At 37.3% G+C, this 20,260-nt stretch overlaps 1 protein-coding gene across 1 annotated transcript; it reads left to right on the top strand.

Annotated features, from left to right (window-relative positions):
- Nucleotides 1-12,553: 12,553 nt before the first annotated feature.
- Nucleotides 12,554-18,172, top strand: LOC126592128 (uncharacterized). Its single transcript, XM_050257882.1, has 8 exons — nt 12,554-12,619; nt 13,154-13,264; nt 13,864-14,029; nt 16,241-16,386; nt 16,811-17,041; nt 17,146-17,364; nt 17,490-17,632; nt 17,720-18,172. The coding sequence occupies exons 1-7, from the start codon at nt 12,554-12,556 to the stop codon at nt 17,616-17,618; spliced, it is 1,068 nt and encodes a 355-aa protein (XP_050113839.1). The 3' UTR covers nt 17,619-17,632; nt 17,720-18,172.
- Nucleotides 18,173-20,260: the final 2,088 nt, after the last annotated feature.

The following is a 20,260-nucleotide window of genomic DNA, read 5'->3' as shown; positions in this document are numbered from 1 at the left end:
GAGCTGTAACGTATATGGGTTTCAGATGATTGGCCAACGAGCTGTTCGGGCAGCTAAACACCATCTCATCTGTGTAAATCCTTAGAGGACCGCCTTTGGATGCTTCTGAAGATTCAGCCTTGCCCGAGCTTTCTTCTTCGACTACCTCTACATTGACATGTGCCATCATTGGCTCAGTTGTCAAGTAATCACCCTCCATAGTAGCGGGTTGATCAGGTCTGGCACCAAACGTGGCGGACAACACATATGTCATGTTGATATGGAAATTACTAGGCTCGGGCGGATCTTCTTTATTGCCCCCAATCTGGTCCATAAATTCATCCAACCAGGCCATCGCATCAACTGGAAGTAATGGTTTTGGTGCCCCCTCCTGTTGCTGTTGGTTCAAGTCCGCATACAGTGTTTGTTTTGGAACTTCACCAAAAGGATCTACCAATGGCAGAGAAGGAAGTCTCTTTTCAGATGAAATAGTTCCAAAGCAAATAGGCTCTGGCTTCCATCTAGGGGTTGGTACCATGATTAGATCTTCTTGAGCTCTCCTTAAGATCCTGTACTTCCCAGGATGTTGGCTATGTGGCACGTGATCCTCATCGCCTTCTGTTTTGCTGTTGGCCTTTTCCACCTCTTTCTTACTTCTCCAACGAAGCTGACTACTTCCCCCAGATGCTGTTTTTTCCAACTTGTGATTTTTGGAGGATTCGGATGTTGTGGGGGTCTTCAGGGCATTCATGTAGGCTTTGTGCTGTCTTTGAACCCTCCTGACCATAGAGGCCCCCATTGGTTTGGTAGGCTGTCCGTTCTTCCCGACTACGTACCATTTTCACCCGAGGTGGGCAGGATGCTCTTTTCTAACAGGATTGGTCATGCCATCAATCCTCTTGATTTCCCCCCCCCATCTGGCCGTATTGAGGATGATATGTACCCCTTTGTATTTTGGCCTCTATATCTTCTGCTTCTTCAGAAACTTCATGGTTTCGAAATACTTCTGACAAAGCTTTGGGTTGGGAATCACCTCCTAGTCATTGAAAAACGCTTCGAGAAGTGTCCTTTTTTGTTGCCTGCTTACTCTTTTCGCGGGCTTCTCTTCTGACGTCTTCTTCCTTTCTCCTGATTAGTTCACGGTCAATGAGGACTCCAGTCGGGGGAATTTCGAGCTCACACTCGCATTGGCACTTACTGCACATAACCATCCCCTTGATTATGGCTGCTTTTGGATATTCGGGTGTTTTAATCACCCCTCCTGTAGGTTTTTCAGCCAATCTCTTCTCTTCTGGTTCCCTTGTAATTCTCTCTTTTCCCTTCTCAGCCCATGTCATATTGATCATATTTACAAGGACTTCTGAAAAGGGAACTGCAGGTTTGTCTACCACCAACTCTTCAGGCGGGCTGGTTTTAAGTCTCTTTCCCTCGGGAGGAACCAGGTCTGTTTCTTTTCTGAAGCCTGTGGAAGCTTTCTCCAACCTTTGCAACATTTGTAGTCACGTGGTTTGTAAACCTTCTGGCATTTTGACATATATCTTCTGATCAGAAGGTATCCCACCGGGCCTGCCAAAACTATGTTCGCGTCCGGAATTTCCGTCGGGGATGTTTCCTGGCCGACGAGCACACAACTCCCCTGAAGGTTGGCGCCGGTTGAGGGCTGCTATCGGGCTTCTGCTTCACTATCGGGCGTTGTCGGGCAAGTCTCGCCGGGCAAGTCTCGTCGGGCAAGACTCTTCGGGCAAGGCTAGTCGGGCAAGGCTCGTCGGCAAGGCTGAAAGAGAAGGACAGCGTTAACTTTGAGAGGCGCCTTTGTGGGGCCTTAGGTGTAGGCCTTGAGGCTTCCCATCAAGGTTAACATTTAGGTGCTCAGGCGTGCCACTGCCATCTTAGCATGGCAGATGTAAAATAGATGTCGCGTTTTAATTGCATGTATGTATGTATCCAAGAAACTGTGTTAGTTATAACAGGTGCCTTTGTGGGGCCTTAGGTGTAGGCCTTGAGGCTTCCCATCAATAACTAAACCGGTGCTCGAACACATCATATTCGTTCTCGTGATTGCCGGAGTTTTCTAACTATTATACTTCTGATTACCCGAGTCCAAGAAGTAGAATGAACCCAAATAGGTGCCTTCGTGGGGCCTTAGGTGTAGGCCTTGAGGCTTCCCATCAGAGTTCATTCATATACTTCGACTCTTTAGATCACAGAACGGAATGAATCCAAATAGATGCCTTTGTGGGGCCTTAGGTGTAGGCCTTGAGGCTTTCCATTATAATCCATTCCACGTTCAGGCGTTCTATGGTAATCATGATATAATAGAAAGAAAACTAGAGGGTAGGTTGATTACTTGCGCCCCAAGTAACTTCGGACTTCTCGTTTATCAAGCACCGTCGTGGATGGGTTAAGTCCACATAAGGTTCTTTTTTATGCCTTGAGGCCAAGGACTTTTAACTGATCAGATTTACATGCCCGAGGGCTTAGGACTTGGATCTGGTTTGAACACTGACGATATATTCAAATCGGATTCAAGTACTGAGAAAGCCTTTTAATAGTCATATTGCTAGAAATAACTTGCATATAACTGGAAGTATACAACATATTGAAAAGACAAAAACAAAGCAAAGAAGGTCGGGCAAGGTTAAACTTTATCGGGTAAGGTTGCTCGTCTTGCAGGTTCCTATCTTTGTAGTTTTGTCAAAGGTCTGAAAGCTTAGAGGGATAGAGGGAGAGAGATTACAAAAGATGAATCGATACTACAGCAAGGTTGAACAAGGTAGCAGAGCTATTACAAGGGTTGAAGAGAGGGTTGTCCCGAAAGGGATGAAGGCTGGCTACAGCTTTGTTTTGAAGGCAAATCTGGCTTTGAGCAGAGTTTGTGCTTTTGTTTGTTTGATTGAGTGTCCTTATTCCTGGTTTCTCCTTCTTCTTATATAGACAACTTGGCTTGGCTTCCTGTAGCAGCGGCCTTGCCCGAATGCGGTTTGAGGGTGATGACTAATAGGCTTTTTTACATGTACTGCCATCATAAAGTACTTTATGGGCTGTGTAGCTGATCAGTCTATACCACTTGGCCTTTGGGTAGGTAAGCAAGTGGTCTTCATGAGCTGCACCAAGTCAGAAAAGGCCCTTTCTGCCTTCTGAGCTTCGACTGGGCTTCGGCTATCTTCCCTTTGGGCCTCCTTTCGGGCCAGCTCCTTTCTTGAGCCCAAAGTTCAAGTTTTGATCCAAACAGGATCGATCTGTTTTCTTTTCCCCTTCCATTACTACATATTCTTAATGTGGAAAAAGAGAAGCTGATGTTTGCTTGAGAGAACTTTTTTATTTGTTCTATTCTAAAGAAAAGGTTGCAAACCTTGAGGAAAGAAAGAGAACAATTGACTAGGCCGAGAGATTCTACTCTCCAAGAGGCACACATATGGCGCTCTGAGGTTGCGAAAGCTTGAGAGTGCGTTGTGATATTAGAATCAGCTGTTGTGAGACCAGAGGACAAGGTCAGGGTTGCCGAGGCAGATGCTCAAGCTAGAATAAAGGAGGCTAGAAATTAGAATCAGCTGCACAATTTGTTTTTTAAATTAACTAAATAAAAAATTTATTTTAAAAAAAAACAAATTTTGCCAGACAAACCTTTTCGTTGGGCAAAATATTTTTTTAAATTTAAAGTGTTTGCCAATCGAATAGTTTCATCGGACAAAATATTACTGTCGTCGGGCAAACGTGGTCAACATGCTTTTGTTGACAACACAATTTCGTTAGGCAAACATATTTTGCCCAACAAAAATTATAAATTCGTCTGGCAAAAGTTTGCCTGACCTGCTTTACGCGGTGATTTTTGAGCGACAAAATTCCATTGAGTAAAATCTTAAGCGACGAGAAGTTACTCTGGCCCGACAAAATGATTTAGTCTGGAAATGATGTTTTTCTTGTAATGTTAGGAACTATTTGTCATTATCCTACTGAGAATAGGAAAGTGATGGTTTTGAGTACTTCCACTATCACCTATTTTTGGAAACATGTGACTCAGAAAATTTCCTTTTTTTACCTTTTCCTCGCATGCTTTCCCTTACTATTTCTAGTTGGAGTAATATTAGATAATATGAAAAATAACAATATAATTCCTATGATAATAATCATAAAGAAATTCACAACATCAATTATATATGAGATTAATATAAACAACTAGAGAGAAAGTTAGAAAAACTGACAAACTTGGAGATTGAGGCTTGCATAAATGCAATGTCCTAAAGACAGAATTTCGCCCTTACTCTTATGCTTGGAGTTCGGTAGGCGTCTGTCTTCCAGGATTCAACAATCTATAATTATCCGAAGTCGAAGCACTTCAATATTCGGACTCTGGCGAACTTTATATATTCCGTACTCTCAAAACACAACTCGGAATTTGACAAACGAATAATGAGAGAAATAGAGTGGGGAAACCCTATTTCTCAAGAGTAAAAATTAACTCTAATTTTGTATATTAATGACGATGGTTTCATGAGTTTATATAGCACCCAAGTACTTCTTCTTCAAGAGATGTAACTTTTCATCTATAAGTATACATCATTTGACAATGGAATGCACATAAATAACATAACATTTCTAAGAAATATGGTTAACACTATTTTTCATTCAATTATTAAAATTATGTATTACAATATTTTATATTATAATATATAATTTCCAACAATCCCCCACATGAAAGAAAAATTAGAAAGAATTTGAGAGTACAGGCAGACAAAGAGATACATCGTGAGAGGTGCCTTTTGGACTTGAACCTACCCTAATGAATACTTATCGGGTTTACTTGGTGATGTAATGGATGCGGAAGATCTTGAACTGTTCACCGCAACAGTAAACTGAGACTATAAGCAACATACATCACTAATCCTAATATATTACGGTTCATACGGTTGTCTTCATTTTGATCCTGAACAAATCCCGAATTCATGAGAGCTTTAGAAAATTTAGCACCGTCTGGCTAATTCATTAGTTATGTTGGCTTTAGCCTCATTCTCCTCGATGATCAACTTACTCTCTAGTCTAACCTTTATTAATTGAATCCACTACTAGGTTGATTATCTTTAATAGTGTGCACAACCCATCTTTTGAAATTTTAATTCATATGAGAGTAGTTGTTTTCCAATGTTAAGTCCTCGAAACAAATGTTAGGACTTACACAATAATTTGCTAATATGAGGAAGTAGACTTCCCCCATATTTAAGGTATTTGTAAGTAGGCATCTAACTTGTCATACCTTAAACAATTACACATGACATCTTGATTGTCACATTCAATTAACAAATTATGATTCCATTTTTCTTAATATGACAAATAACAATATAATTCCAATGATAATAATCATAAAGAACAACATCAATTAGATATGAGATTAATATAAACAACTAGAGAGAAAGTTAGAAAAACTGACAAACTTGGAGATTGAGGCTTGCATAAATGCAACGTCCTAAAGACAGAATTTCGCCCCTACTCTTGTGCTTGTAGTGTGGTAGGCGTCCGTGTCCCAAGATTCAACAATCTATAAACCGAAGTCAAAGCACTTCAATATTCGGACTCTGGCGAACTTTATATATTCCGTACTAAGACATGACTCGAAATTTGACAAACGAATAATGAAAGAAATAGAGTGGGGAAACCCTATTTCTCAAGAGTAAAAATTAACTCTAATTTTGTATATTAATGATGATGGCTTCATGAGTTTATATAGCACCCAAGTACTTCTTATTAAAGAGATGTAACTTTTCATTTATAAGTATACATCATTTGACAAGGGAATGCACCTAAATAACATAACCTTTCTAAGAAATATGGTTAACACTATTTTTCATTCAATTATTAAAATTATGTATTACAATATTTTATAGGGAAGTGTTATTGGCACTCTACAAATCTCATTCTACACTCCTCACAAGTGTATTTTTCTTTCTAAATATAGAAAGTTTGGAGTGTAGAATGAGAATTTTAGAGTGGCAATAACAATTCCCATTTATATTACAATATATAATTTCCAACATTTCTTACATTCTCTATCTATATATGTTTCCACTTTCCCTATTTTCTTGTGGGAGACGAGATGTTTTGATTCCCACAAGAAAGTTGCTAGAGTGCAAACTGAGATGAGTGACCTAAAGACATCGTTTCTCTCTCTTGAGCTAAGCACACGTTAGTTTCTTCAATAGTTAGAATCCTCGAACACAAATAATATATGGTTATGTGAATCTGATTGATAATTACATGTCCGAATTGGAATTTTCTCCTTTCCGTAGTAGTTATTGTTACAATCACCCATTGAATTTCATTTACGCGCATTTATTCATGGATAAAGGAGAACAACTTTTGTAGGGTTGTTCTTACTATGCGACAGTGACAAAAGAACATGTATTTAAAAAATAAAATATCCAGTCATCACCTGAAGAGAGAGGGGTGGGTTTGGGGGCTACGGGAAGTCTTGGTCCCCGCTCTCCGGGGAGGGTGGGTGCTTTGCACCCTTCATCAACTATTAGCTAATCTGGCCTACTCCTCTCCTACTTCAAATTTTAAAAAAAAAAAAAAAAGAAAAAAATGAAAAGAAGAACATCTAGTTATTACATATAGACACATACTATGTTTTTATAACTAGACTACAATCTCATGGACTATACTACGCAGAAGGAATTAATAGCCGCATAAAAGTTTTGTTTCTTCTGTTTTCTGTTATGGTTCATCTATTACTTCGTGGGAATTTATGGTTATCATTTTAGAAAAGATTGCAATTTTTTATGGAATTTTACATACCAAGAGTTGGATTGCCAGAAACAAAAAGACTAGTGCGACCAAAACCAAAAAGATTGAAAAGAAAAAAGTATGGGAATGACTCCCCTTCCAAGCAAATAAGAGGGTGGCATTGTATGAGAAGCTCAAATATTTATTGAGTTTAGTAAATTGATGTACTGCAGTTTCTTAATCAATTGGAAATTTCATTGCCACACACAGATCGTTATTAAAAGTTAGCTGGTTTGTTTTTTACACAAAATAAAATTTAAATTATTTACTGTCACTGAAATCTTGAAAGACAATCTCTAGCCTCCGTTTATTACAAGGTCTAGTGGGCATTCCTCCACTAAGTGAGAGTTATTACACTAGTAGGAAAAACTATTTGCGCGACAAAGAAAAAATCATCGCGCAAGAGGGTTTTGCGCAACAAACAGGAACTTCGTTGTGCAAGAAAATTTAACTTTGCGCAATGAAAAACTTTGCATGACGAAAACAGTATATTCGTCGCGCAAAGTCAGTAAGAAAAAAATGTGGGTAATTTTTTTGACGCAAAAAACATGCACGATGAAGGGGGAAGCTTTGCGCAACGAAGGCTTCGTCGCGCAAGTTACTGTCAGTTTTTCCTCAAGCCATTCAGTGCATGTGAATCAAAGGAATCAATATTGCATTTAGTGCAGATGTTTGCACGGCAAAGCCTTCGTCGCGCAAAGGTCCTAACCTTCCTATAAATATACACTTCAGCTCTCATTATTCTTCACAATTCTGTTTATGTTGGAATGGAGGATAACAACTGGGATCAGAGCGTGCCCACCAACTCATTTGATATGAGGCAACATGTGGAGTTCGCGCATGTGATTGGTGTAGCCATGCAGAATAATTGTCCTACTGCTGAGTGGTGTTCTTGGAAATATGTGCCCGATAATGTGAAGAAGGCAATGATGGATCAATTATTAGTAAGTATACTGTTGATGGATAAATAAATAAATAATTTTGTGAATTTTTTTGTTATATGTTGGAATTAATTATATGCATATATGTGTAACAGTGTAAGTATACTATTGATGATGATATGAACGAAGAGTTGATGAAGTTGATGGAGGAGGCGTTGAAGGCAGGTTACAAGTGGTGGTGTTATGACGTGGAGCGGAAGGGAGGACCATCAAAACAAGAGTTTTAAATTTAAGTTTATGAGGGCAATATTTAAATTTAGGTTTTTTTATAGGTTATGTATTTGGATTTAATTAGGCTTTAATTCTTGTTTGGTTTTTTAAATAATTGAATGGATTAATTCAATTTATTTAAGGTTTTAATTATTTGTAGAATAAATACTATAACTGAATATTTGTTTGTAATTATTTAAGGTTTTAATTATTTTGTGCGACGGAAACATACTTACGTCATGCAAACATCGGAATAAATATAAAAAAAAACCTTTGCGCGACGAAGAGTTTTGTCGCACAAGAGGACTTAGCGCGTTGACTATTATTGTTCATCACGCAAAGTGTTCTGAACACGGTCAGACTGGTCAATCACGCATTAAATGCTCCCATTAAAGCACGCAGTTATAATAACTTTGCGCGACTAAGGGTTCGTCGCGCAAAGTGTGTCGAGTTTTATATAAACACAGTTTCATAACCCTATTTTGCGAAGGTTTTATATCAAACTATGGCCGATTCAGTTTCAAATTCAACGAAGGGTTGGGAGGGAGAAGGCTCTCGTGAAGGGAAAGGTAAAAAAAAATATTATTGAGTTAATTGTTTTACATTTGATATGGTTGAAATTATTGTTTTAATAGGCTATTACGTTTTAAATTTTTGTGGTAGGAAAAAATGAAGAAAGTTGTGGTGTCATTAACCGAAGTAAGCGTTTGCCCTCGTTTGATGACAAAAGTTTGGCTGAAGCATGTAGGGGGATTGGTGCGGGAGATGTGTTCTATCGAGTTTAACTCTTAGAAAATGATGCATATGGACTTGAAGAACTCCATGGTTCAGGAGTTATCGGTAAGTTTATACTAAAGAATGTGTAATTGTTTTTGTTTAAAAATAATATTTTTGCGATATTTAATTGAATTGTATTGCCATTACATGTTGTTTGGGATGTTGATGAAACCGATGAGAAGCAGTGGAAATATGTCGACGACCTTTTCAAGAAGCAATTTCGCTGCCGAGGCCCCTGCTGATGACCCAGAGGAAGAGTGAACCTAATTTGATTTTTTATTTATTTATGAAATAAGATTTATTTGAACGTTATGTTGGACTTTATTTTTTAAATTTATGTTACATGCATGGAAGGCTTAAAGTTTACATTAGTTATAATATATATTTTAGTTAATAAATAAGTTTTAATAAATATTTTGGTAATATATAATTTGGTTTGATAATTTTAATTGGATTAAAAAATTACATTAGTAAGAAAGAAAACGGGAAAAATAAAATAAAATTAACTAAAATAATGCAACTTGTGCCACAAATATAGTGTTCGTCGCGCAAATAGATTACATTATTAAATTATAAAGAAAACGAAAAAGAGAATTTTGCAACAAAAAAAAATGACACTTGCGCGATGAAATCATATTTTGTCAGGCAAAAAAAACTTGCGAGACGAATTCTATGTTCGTAGCGCAAAGTGATTCTTCCAAAAGTAATCTTTATAACGTGACTTTAGTTGCAGAGGTAGAAAACTGCAGTTTTCTGCATATTTCTCCTTTGCAATTATTTCCCTTCGTTTTTCTTCAATTCAAGATCCGTCAGTCCCAATTTCTCTCAATTTCTTCCTCTAAAACTTCGTCCATCTAAATCTCTAGGCTGATCAAGCTATTTCGTTGTGTTTGGTAAGGGTTTTTTGTTATTTTCATTTAAAATTATCAATGTCAATTCATACTAAAATTGTAAAATTCGTTGTGTATAGGGATATTGTGTGTGACTAGCGCTCGGTGGATAACGATTTAGAAGGTATTTTCTTCATTTTATTTTTAAAAAATATGAATTAGTTAAATTATATTGAAATTATGGTGTTATGTTTATATTAAGTTGTTAAATTATATTTATTACAAAACAAATTATGTTATAATTATTTATAATGTTGAATTGTATATGTACAAATTTGTACGTGACGTAGAAATATGTGTTGTGATGTACACAGTTAATTGTACTTAACTTTGTACTTGTTTTTTTTAGTAAAACTTAGTTTTCTATTTGAGGATTAGTTGGATGTCGCGCATGGATGTGAAAGTATAACTAAGGTCCAATTGATTTGTGAATTGTCCCATTATTTGGATAGTTTGGGAATGCAAAGTTATATCGCGTAGTTTACAGTTAAAGGATTAGATTTTGGGTCGTGGGGATTTCGGTGTCATCTTTGTACATTCTTCGGGTGGCACATAGATATTTCATATCTATGTCGTGCACTTTAAGAACTGTTTCGAGATGTTGATGAAATTTCTCCACGTCGAAATCTAATTCGAAGTAGCCATAAATTACGTGACATAATTTTGCATACCTGAATGAGATAGGGCCCTTACCGGAGACAGAAGGTGACAAGATCATGTAGAAGTTGTTGTGATTGTTGTACTGTTATTGTGGTTCAAAGAATGATGGATACAATGTGGATGCATAACCCGACTAGGCGCCAACGAATACTTGAACGGAATCGAGGATTTTATTGACTTTGCACGCACACACAACCCGGGTGCAACTAGAATCTAGTGTCCTTGTAGGAAGCGTAACAACACGTTAAGGGAAACTATTGAAAATATTCGATTTCATTTAGTAAGGAATGGAATGGTAGAGACCTATAATATTATGTGACAAGAGTGGGCAATGTTGATCCTAATATGGATCCTAATGAACAAGTCATGGAAATCTTAAATGATGATTTTCCATTTGCGTCAACAAATACCAATTAGGAAGTGAAAGATGACGTTTCTACAACAATGGACAGGGGAGAATTCCAAGAATATGAAAAATTATTAAAAAATGCCAACCAAGAGTTATACCCAAGGTGTGAGGGATTTTTCGTTCTCACAGCTATTGTGGAACTAATGCACAGGAAAATAAAGTATCGTAAGTCAAACCAGTGTTTTGATTACTTTTTAGGGGTTTTCAAGAGAATGCTACTAAAGGATAATTGTTTGCTGAAAGACCATAGAAACGCTCAAAAGGTGTTGAATGGTTTCGGATTGGGTTATGAAAAAATTCATGCTTGCAATGGTTTCTGGGGTAGAGCAATGGTTTTCGAGTAGAGCAATAGGGGTTATATGGCATGCCCTGTGGTTCTGTAACGCCTACTTCCTGTTGGTATTCAACTTTCTTGCCAGCCGATGCAGTGAAACCAATCATGTTGTTGTCCAATTTATTTTTATTTTTTTTGCACAATTGACGTCAAGATTGTTGAGACAGACGGACATTAATCAGTTGCGCCATGATATTGTGCAAGTTCTATGCAAGTTTGAGATAATATTTCCTCAAACTTTCTTCACAAGTATGATCCACGTGATGGTTCACTTACCGAATAAGGCATTGCTTGCTGGACCAGTCAACTTTCGATAGGTGTATCCAATAGAAAGGTATATATTCCTCATCAATATCTTATGATTAGTAAAATTTGTATCGTATCGTTTTATTTTGGCAGGCTTCTCGGAGACTTGAAGAAAAGTGTATGAAACAAAGTGAAGCCTGAAGGATCAATTATACAAGCTTGGGTAGCATATGAGGCGCTTACATTTTGTGGAATGTATTTAAAGGATGTTGAGACAACTTTCAATCATCCTCCTCGCAATAATGACAGGGGTGTGAGAAAGGAGAAACTTTCAATTTTTGCCCAAACCGCTCAACCATTCAAAGATCCGATATGCGGCGTGTCATTTTCCAAGAAGGACATGGAGATAGCACATTTGTTCATACTCAACAATTTTGATGAGGCATTGGCATACCTAGAAAAGCATGAAGATATGATGAAGCAGGCACATCCTTCACATTTGTATGCCAAGAAACACAGTGAATTGTTTCCGTGATGGTTTCTCGAATATGTAAGTTTGAAGTGTTTTGTATCAGACATATATTGTACCAATTATTTTCATCAAACTAACAAATTTAATTGTTTGTATAATATTAGGTGAATCAATTGAAAGCATCTAATTCCTCAGCATATAGTGAAGAGTTATATAACTTGACGTTCGGACCGATTCGCGTTGAATTGTTCTCGGGTTGCCATGTCAACAACGTCAAGTTCTTAGCGGCTGCATGAGATGACAAGTTGTGTACGCAAAACAATGGTGTTCATGTCCCAGGTGGAGGCAAAAGTACAAACATTGAATTCTATGGTAAACTAACAAGTGTCATGCAATTGCTTTACAAAGACCCGTGCCAAGTGATCCTATTTAAGTGTTGATGGTTTGATACAAACCCAAATAGGCAGGGAAGTGTGAAAAATATCATGGATTACTATCAGTGAACACTACCAAAACTTGGTACGATGATAACCCTTACATCTTAGCAAACATGGCAAAACAAAGTGTATCTAGATGACCCTAAAGTCGGGACGGGTTGGAAAGTTGTTCAAAAAATGGATCATAGGAATGTGTATGCTATACTAGAACAAGACTCTACTGACGATGACATCGACAATTTTGCTGACCAACGTCTAGAATCTTCGATGGAAATTGGTGCGGAAACACTCCGAGATACTAATCTTAATCAAGAACCATTTCAGATAGAATGAGTATCTTCAATCGAAATACCGATTCAATCAATCACAATTAACCTCAACAATCTTCCGCGATACAATGGTCCAGTGCGCACAAACGACGATGGCGACGTACCTATTGATGATGAGGAATGGGACACTGAAAATGATGATAGCGACGAAAGTGAAAGTTATTATAGTTCGAATGAAGATTAATGCAATTTATTTGTAACTTTTGTTGTAAAACACATTAAATGGTTAATGCATTATATATAGGGCTGGAAAAAATAGTATGAATGATTGCCATTTTATATGTTAATTAATTTGTAAATAAATTTGTTTTATTAGTATTTTATAATAAATTGTAATGAAAATTCTAAAAAAAAAAAAACCATTTTTAAACATAATTGCGCGGCGCATAACAATTTTTGGTCGCGAAAGCATTTTAATTGTACGCGGGTAGATTGAATTTTCAGACACTTGCGCGACGAAGACATAGATTTCATCACGAAAATTTTAAAAAACTTGTGCGACGAATTTTTTAACCTTGCGCGACAAAGCATCCATCACGCAAGATTCTATGTTTTTAATCTCGTGTGTTGTCTTCCTCCTCTCACTTCTCTCTTCTTCCTTTTTTTCCCCGCGCAATACCCTCTCTCTCCTTCCTCTTTCTCTCCCAAGGCCATTGCAGCCCTTCTCTCACCCTTAGTTCTTTTTCCCTCAGACCCTCTCGCTACCACTCTCCGTCACTCACCTCGTCTCTCCCTCCCTCTCTCCATCGCTCACCTCATCTCTCCGTCCTTCTGTTCGGTCGTTGCGTGTTCGTCCCCAAGAGGTAATTTCCTCTTCATTTTTTTTTCAATTTTCTTTATTTACCATGTTAATTAGGGTTTATAGATTAAGGGGTTTTTTTTTTCAAATTGGGTAGAATTAGGGCAATGGGGTTAGATTTAGGGTTCGTAAATTGGGGGTTACATTTATGGCGCGTTTACGTAAGGGTAATCGGAATCAAGAAACGGAATTGAATTCCGATTACGGTATACTCCGGTGTTTACTAAATCTGGAGGAATCAAAATTTAGTGGGTCCCACACAAATTTTGGAATCCAATTCCAATATTTGGCTGATTTGGATTCCTAAGATAAAGGAGGTATTTGGATTCCGGATGGCTTGGGGAATCAAAATGCTAACTTTTTTCCCTTTATGCCCTCACCTACTTTCATTATTTCCAAGATTATCCTTTTAACCCTAGAGTATTATTTCCATTTTCACGCTACCATATCTAACGTTCTGGAACGGTTAGTTGATTAATTCAGTCGACCTAGAGTAAATTCAATCGATCTAAAGTAACTCTGTAAATACATGCAGAATCATTTTGTTACTCAATGCAGAATCAGTTTGTTACTTCATGCAGAATCAGTTTGTTACTCATGCAGAATCAGTTTGTTACTCAATGCAGAATCAAGTTGTTACTTCATGCAGAATCAGTTTGTTACTTCATGCAGAATCAGTTTGTTACTCAATGCAGAATCAATTTGTTACTTCATGCAGAATCAGTTTGTTACTTCATGGAGAATCAGTTTGTTACTCAATGCAGAATCAGTTTGTTACTATTATATACTATATCAAATTTTATTAAAAAAAAGTATATAAAATATTTGATTTGGGACAAGGGCATTTTAGTAACCATACTGGTTTATATTCCGATTCTGCTGAATTAGTAAACAGCTTTATGGAATTGTATTCCGATTCCAGACAGTTTTAGTAAACAATTTCAATAAGAATTTGATTCTGATTCCACCTCATTTCAATTCCTCCTCAATCAAATTCCTCCTCAATCCGATTCCTCTCAATTTGATTACGGATTAGTAAACGCGCCATTAGGTTCTTAAATTAGAGTTTTTAGGATTCTTAATTGGGGTTAGATTTAGGTCTTACATTAGGGGAACGATTTTGGGTAGTGAAGTTAGATTAGGTTTTCTTAAATTGGGGGATAGATTTAGGGTGCTTCACTGGGGGTTAGATTGAACAACACATGCAATGTTCCTTATGACGTTAGTACTTTGGAGTCTGTGCTCAAACATGTACTGGCAGGAGCTGAAAAATCTGGCAATGTTCCTCTTGTTTTAACAGTTGCAATTTGTTTTTTTTTGGGTGGAATTATGATTTTTTTTTCTTCACTTTTAATGGAAATTGTATCGGAGAAACTAATTAAATTAGTGCACAAACCAATTATAATTTGTTTATAATTAATACTGGTGATTATTCACCTTGTTTGTGACTGATAGAATTTGAATTTGGATTGTTATCCCATTTGGGTGTGCATTTTGATGTATGAAATTGTAGTGAACGGTCTGAGTTTACTTGTTCAATTCAAGTGAACTTGTAAGAAGAAATGGTTGGTAGCCTTATACTAGTTAACACTAATTACACAACTTAAAAATCAACTCGGTATGGGTTTATTTTCCCTCTTGATTGAATGACTTAGTACTAGATGAAATACATGATTATTGATCATAAGAACCAAAACATTATTGTTATTTGGAACTCGTATATGAAGAGACATTGATGAAACAAGTAAGGGAGAACCAATTTGTGGATTTTTGGACACTAATTTACAGTTTCGAGTATTTTGGGTTGCATGAGTTTGGTTTAGGATTATGCTTTAATTTGGTGAAGTGAGCTAATACTTACACTTATGTGGTTTTGTTCCTCCTTAAGTTTTACTTTTGAGATTATTACTTTTACATTTGGTATCTTTTACTTGTCAACGTCTTTAATGTACTGTTCAAATTTATCCAATGAATATTATTTCCTATCAACGAATATAATAGAGATAATATAAGATAGATATGACAAATTCAATCTTTAACCAAGAATTGGGACCAGCTCTGACCTGTGCTAAACATATAATTAAAGAATTATTAGATACTTAAACTGCCAGATGGAATCAATAAATAGTCTTCAGGTTCTGGAATTAGGATTATGAACGAGCAAGGACTTAAAGGGTAGGAGTAGGATTCCCTCCCTTCTTTTTTTCCCTCCCTTTCCTTCCTCTCCTATTTGAACGGTCACGGTTAAACTATGTCAACATCTTATATTAATTTTTTATAGAAAGAAAAAGACAAAATAGAGAATGTGAGAGAAAGGAATGGAAAGGGATGGAAAGGGATGGAAAGAAGAGGGAAGATAATCCTAGTCCTTAAGAGAACGGGCATTAAAATAAGGCTGAAGGAGCATGCGCTGCAACGATAACTTTAGATTCTCCTGGTGCAAACTATAGAACTTTTTTCTGACATTGCACTAATTAAATTCTCCTAGTTTTGTTCTCACTCAGGTAAATTAGTTAATTATCAATATTTATTTTGAGTCCCATCAATATAGATACCTGCATATATACATTTTATTTTCTGACATTACACTAATTAATTCAGAATATACTTTCTGAAAATTTTTGGCGGTCAGTAAAAAATGGTTTAATGCCTATTCAAATTGTGCCTTGCTTAATCAGTTTCATTGAGTTGTGGGGGGTTAACGCTTGTCTACTTTGAAAGGTTAATTATATGGAACTATGTAAGTTCTAAGGACAAAGCCTTAACAATTGAAGATAAGAAGTCTATCTTCATAAGTTTCTATAGTGTCTTAGCTACCATTTGATTAGTTTGTGTATAGTAGATGCAGTTTTAAGTTTTGTTTCTGCCAAACTTGAATTGGGTTTAGAAATAGGGTTTTTTAATTTAAGTAGAAATTATTATGTATGTGTACGATAATTTAAATCTTTGTAATCTAACAAATTTATTTCCAATTTTGTAGATGTCACACCTCGTCCGACGACTACACCTACTACTGTTGCCACTGCTCCAGCAGAGATGGACCATAGGCCGGTGAATCCAGTTGACCCAGTTGGTCGTCCAATCCCACAGGCGCCGACATCTTCGACTTCTTCGATGGCGCTACTTGTTAGCGCCTGACATGCTCATCGTTGCCCCTGCACTCGGCAGCAGATGTCGCCATCGAGATCCACAACTGATGCCTCGGGTACACAACCAGGTATACCATCCTAATTTACTCCTTCATTCCCATGTTAACTTAGTTTTGTTATTTTAAGTTCAGTTTGTTAAGTTATGTCATTTAAGGATTAAAAAGTTATTTTATATATATATATATATATATATATATATATATATATATATTGTTTATTGTTGTCATCGTTCCGAACCTATTATTACACAGTTGTGATCATTGTGTTGGATACATATATTGTTTATGTTATTTTCAGGGTTTTGGGAAATGTTTTAATTATAGGAAGGCTATGCCGAAATTTTAGTAGGACTTGTTATTAGTTTTGGGTTAATGTTAATTTTTCATTTCTTTGTGGCCAAGAAAAACATATGGGGACCTTGTCGGCAATTAAAGACGGCGAAGGTCACCCAGGTGACCAACGGTCGTATCACAATCGGATACGATGAGCGACATTGGGCAGCACCACTTGCGGAGCAGCATAGTGCATTGGTCCACGACATTGGGCACGTTGTGCCGACCTATTGCCCTATGCGGTGGAAGTCTTGGAAGATGCCGGAGGAGGCAAATAACACGGTGCGCAATCATTTATGGGTAAGTATCTTCGCCTTTTTAATGCTTTGCATGTAAAATTTATATATTTATGTTTATTAATGTCTTTTATTACTAATACTTTCGTAATATTTGTTACACTGCAGACAAACTACAATTTCGATGACATCAATGATGACATGTTGGCGTACCTCAATCGGCTCTTCTCCAAACGCTACAAGCAGTGGAAAAGTGATCTGCACCAGTATTTCGAGATGTTTGATGATCCGCAGGTCATTCTCGAGGAAGGTTGCTCGAACAAGTTCGAGGACCGACAAGATAGTTGGGTTTGGCTCTGCGGTCATTTTCAGGAGTCGGGCTATGTGGTGCGTTTTTAATTAGGACTTCTTTCGTTTTACTTTTTAAATTTTTACTACTGTTTATTATGAATTTTTTTTATTTTCTTTAAATATTGCAACTAATACGTTTATTTTGTGTATAACACAAGAAGGCTAAGGTGAACAAGATCAATCGAGAGAAGAAAACTCTTCTCCTTATCTTTTTCTATTTCATGAGGGTTCAAAATTCTTGGAGATTGACGTCTTTGCTGACATTTATGTTCGGCCCAGGAATGAGTTGACCGAGTCCCTTCATGTAAGTAATTTCTTATGCATTAAAGACTTATACTAATTATTTCAAATTGTTTGCTATTACTAATTATTTCAGGAGTCCGCCTCCTAGCTTCTACTGGACACGCCGATCGAGTTTGTGCATCCCCCTAAGGATGCGAGGTTTCACATCCTTACAGAGACGTTGGACCAGACTTTTGGTCGGAGGCTAGGGACATATTATTGGGGGATGGGAAATGCTAGGCGGCAGGAGAGTGGAGCCTCTTCATCCTCGCAGTCGAAGGGCAAGGTTACGGCTTTGACGCAGGAAGTCGCTGGCTTGATGAATGACCTTGCATCATACAAGACTCAAATGTCATTGATTTTACAAGTCCTCAGTTCCTCCGAGATCCGTCTCCCCGATTTTTTGGCACCATCGCCGTGAAAGCCCCTTCACTCCGAGCATACACAGCTATCAGACCCATCGACCTCCAACCTCGTCCTCAACCCCACCCCGTCCAGCAGCAAAATTACCAAGCACCTCCGAATGACTTGCCCATAGATTATGCCTCATTTTTTTCGTAGTTTTTTTTCCAACTTTCTTTTTAAAATTTGTTTTTGTACGTACATTGTTATTTACATAAAAAAATAAATTGTTTTTCTATTCATTAATTTGTTTTATTTTTGTCAATTGTATGAAATATACTTTTTAATAATATTACATTTATTATATTTTTTTTTTATTAAAATTACACTTGAAGACATGTCATCGCACATCTTTCATGTTTCGTCACTTAAACATTTTCGAGACGAATTATAGACGTCCCCAAAAATTTCTCGTCACAAAGCACATTTGTACCCTCTTATATCGTGAGACGAAAACCTTTGTCCGTATACCTTTTGCACGACGAGCAGTAAGGCGTCACACAATTGTTTAGCTACATGACAAATGTGCACTTCTTTGTCGCACAAGGTCTTTCTTCACGACCTTTGCGCGACAAATTCTGCGCAACGATTTCTGCGTCACCATAGGTTTTGTGCGACCTGGAAATGCTTTGCGCGACAAATACTCCTTCGTCGCACAAAGTGTTTAAGATAATAGTGTTAGGTTTGACTATTGTGAATGATGAGTTCAATCATGACTGAAACGTTGTGCGGCTTTGTCATCCCTATCCTTTAGAGCAGCTCCACCCCTAACAAAAATGCACCAGCACCCAGCGCATTTATCCACTCAATGAACAGTGATAGACCCCAATGAACAGTAATAGGTTAAATGCATCTCCACCACTAACAAAAAATAGCCTAGTCAATTTTGTAATTTTGTTGCATTTCTTTCCTCCTTCTCTTTTTGTTCCTTTGCTGCATCCTTACCTCCTTGCCTTTGTAAATGGAGTCGGAGCAACACAATCCTCTCACAAGCTGAAATTTGAAAAAAAAAAAAAAAAAAACCCAATTCAGATTTTCCAATTTGCCAATCAGGTGTTAAACTTAGAAAGAAATGATGTGGATGATGGGATTGAGCATCCAGAGCTTACTGGATTTGGCGGTGGCCGGAGTTTTAGCGATGGTTCGTTTGGGGATCTTTGCGTTTATTGCTTCTATTCTTTGCTCTGCCACTTTCTTCCACACCGCCCAGGACGTTTCTTCTGGATCCACCCCTCGCGCCGCCGGGCAATCCACTCCCAGTGTTTGATTCCTCCAGTTGGAGGTTGAAGGTTGTGGGAAGAGTTGGCATCAGCATGGCATCATACGGGCCAGTCCCAAGGTCTGTCAATTTTGGGTTGGCCTGAAGACCAGCTTGGGCTAAGTGCCAGGCAATCTGCTGGGCTGGAGAGACTTCCCTAGGTGCCAGGCCATTTTTTTGGTTGTGTGCTGGCCTATCACACCCTCGGTGGAACTGCTCTTAGTGTAGCAACTCCAGAAGAGAACTTGCTCGAATCTTGCTTACATATTCACCATGTACTCATATTTTCAAGCAACAAAGGGTTCTTTTGATAGCTATTTCGTTTTATTTTATTTATTCTTGTGCTTGAGATATGAGGAAGTATGGGGTACAAGAGAAATGAAAGAAGTATGAAGGAAAAATAAAATCTTGAAAATAAAAAAACCTTAAAATAGTTTTTATTTTTTTGTTACTTTTCTTCTACCTCTCTCGCCATGTTTTTTTTTTTTTTTTCCTTTCATTTATGCACCTCATTTCTCTCATGTATTTTCACTCTATGTAGTGTTAGGAACTGTTTGTCATTATCCTACTGGGAATAGGAAAGTGATGGTTTTGAATACTTCCACTATCACCTATTTTTGGAAAACTGTGGCTCGGAAAATTTCCTTGTTTTTACTTTTTCTCGCATGCTTTCCCTTACCATTTTCGTACATTCTCTATCGATATATGCTTCCACTTTCCCTATTTTCTTGTCGGAGACAAGAGATGTTTTGATTGCCACAAGAAAGTTGCTAGAGTGCTAACTGAGATGAGTGACCTAAAGACATCGTTTCTCTCTCTTGAGTTACGCATACGCTAGTATCTTCATTAGTTAAAATCCTCAAACACAAATATATGGTCATGTGAATCTGATTGATAATTACATGTCTGAATTGGAATTTTTTCCTTTCCTTAGTAGTTATTGTTACAATCATCCATTGAATTTCATATACGCGCATTTATTCATGGATA

The sequence above is a fragment of the Malus sylvestris genome, chromosome 12 (genome assembly GCF_916048215.2).
Source record: "Malus sylvestris chromosome 12, drMalSylv7.2, whole genome shotgun sequence".
Classification (NCBI taxonomy): domain Eukaryota; kingdom Viridiplantae; phylum Streptophyta; class Magnoliopsida; order Rosales; family Rosaceae; genus Malus; species Malus sylvestris.
Note: the sequence above shows the minus strand (reverse complement) of the source record. Positions and strands in the feature narration are given on the sequence as shown.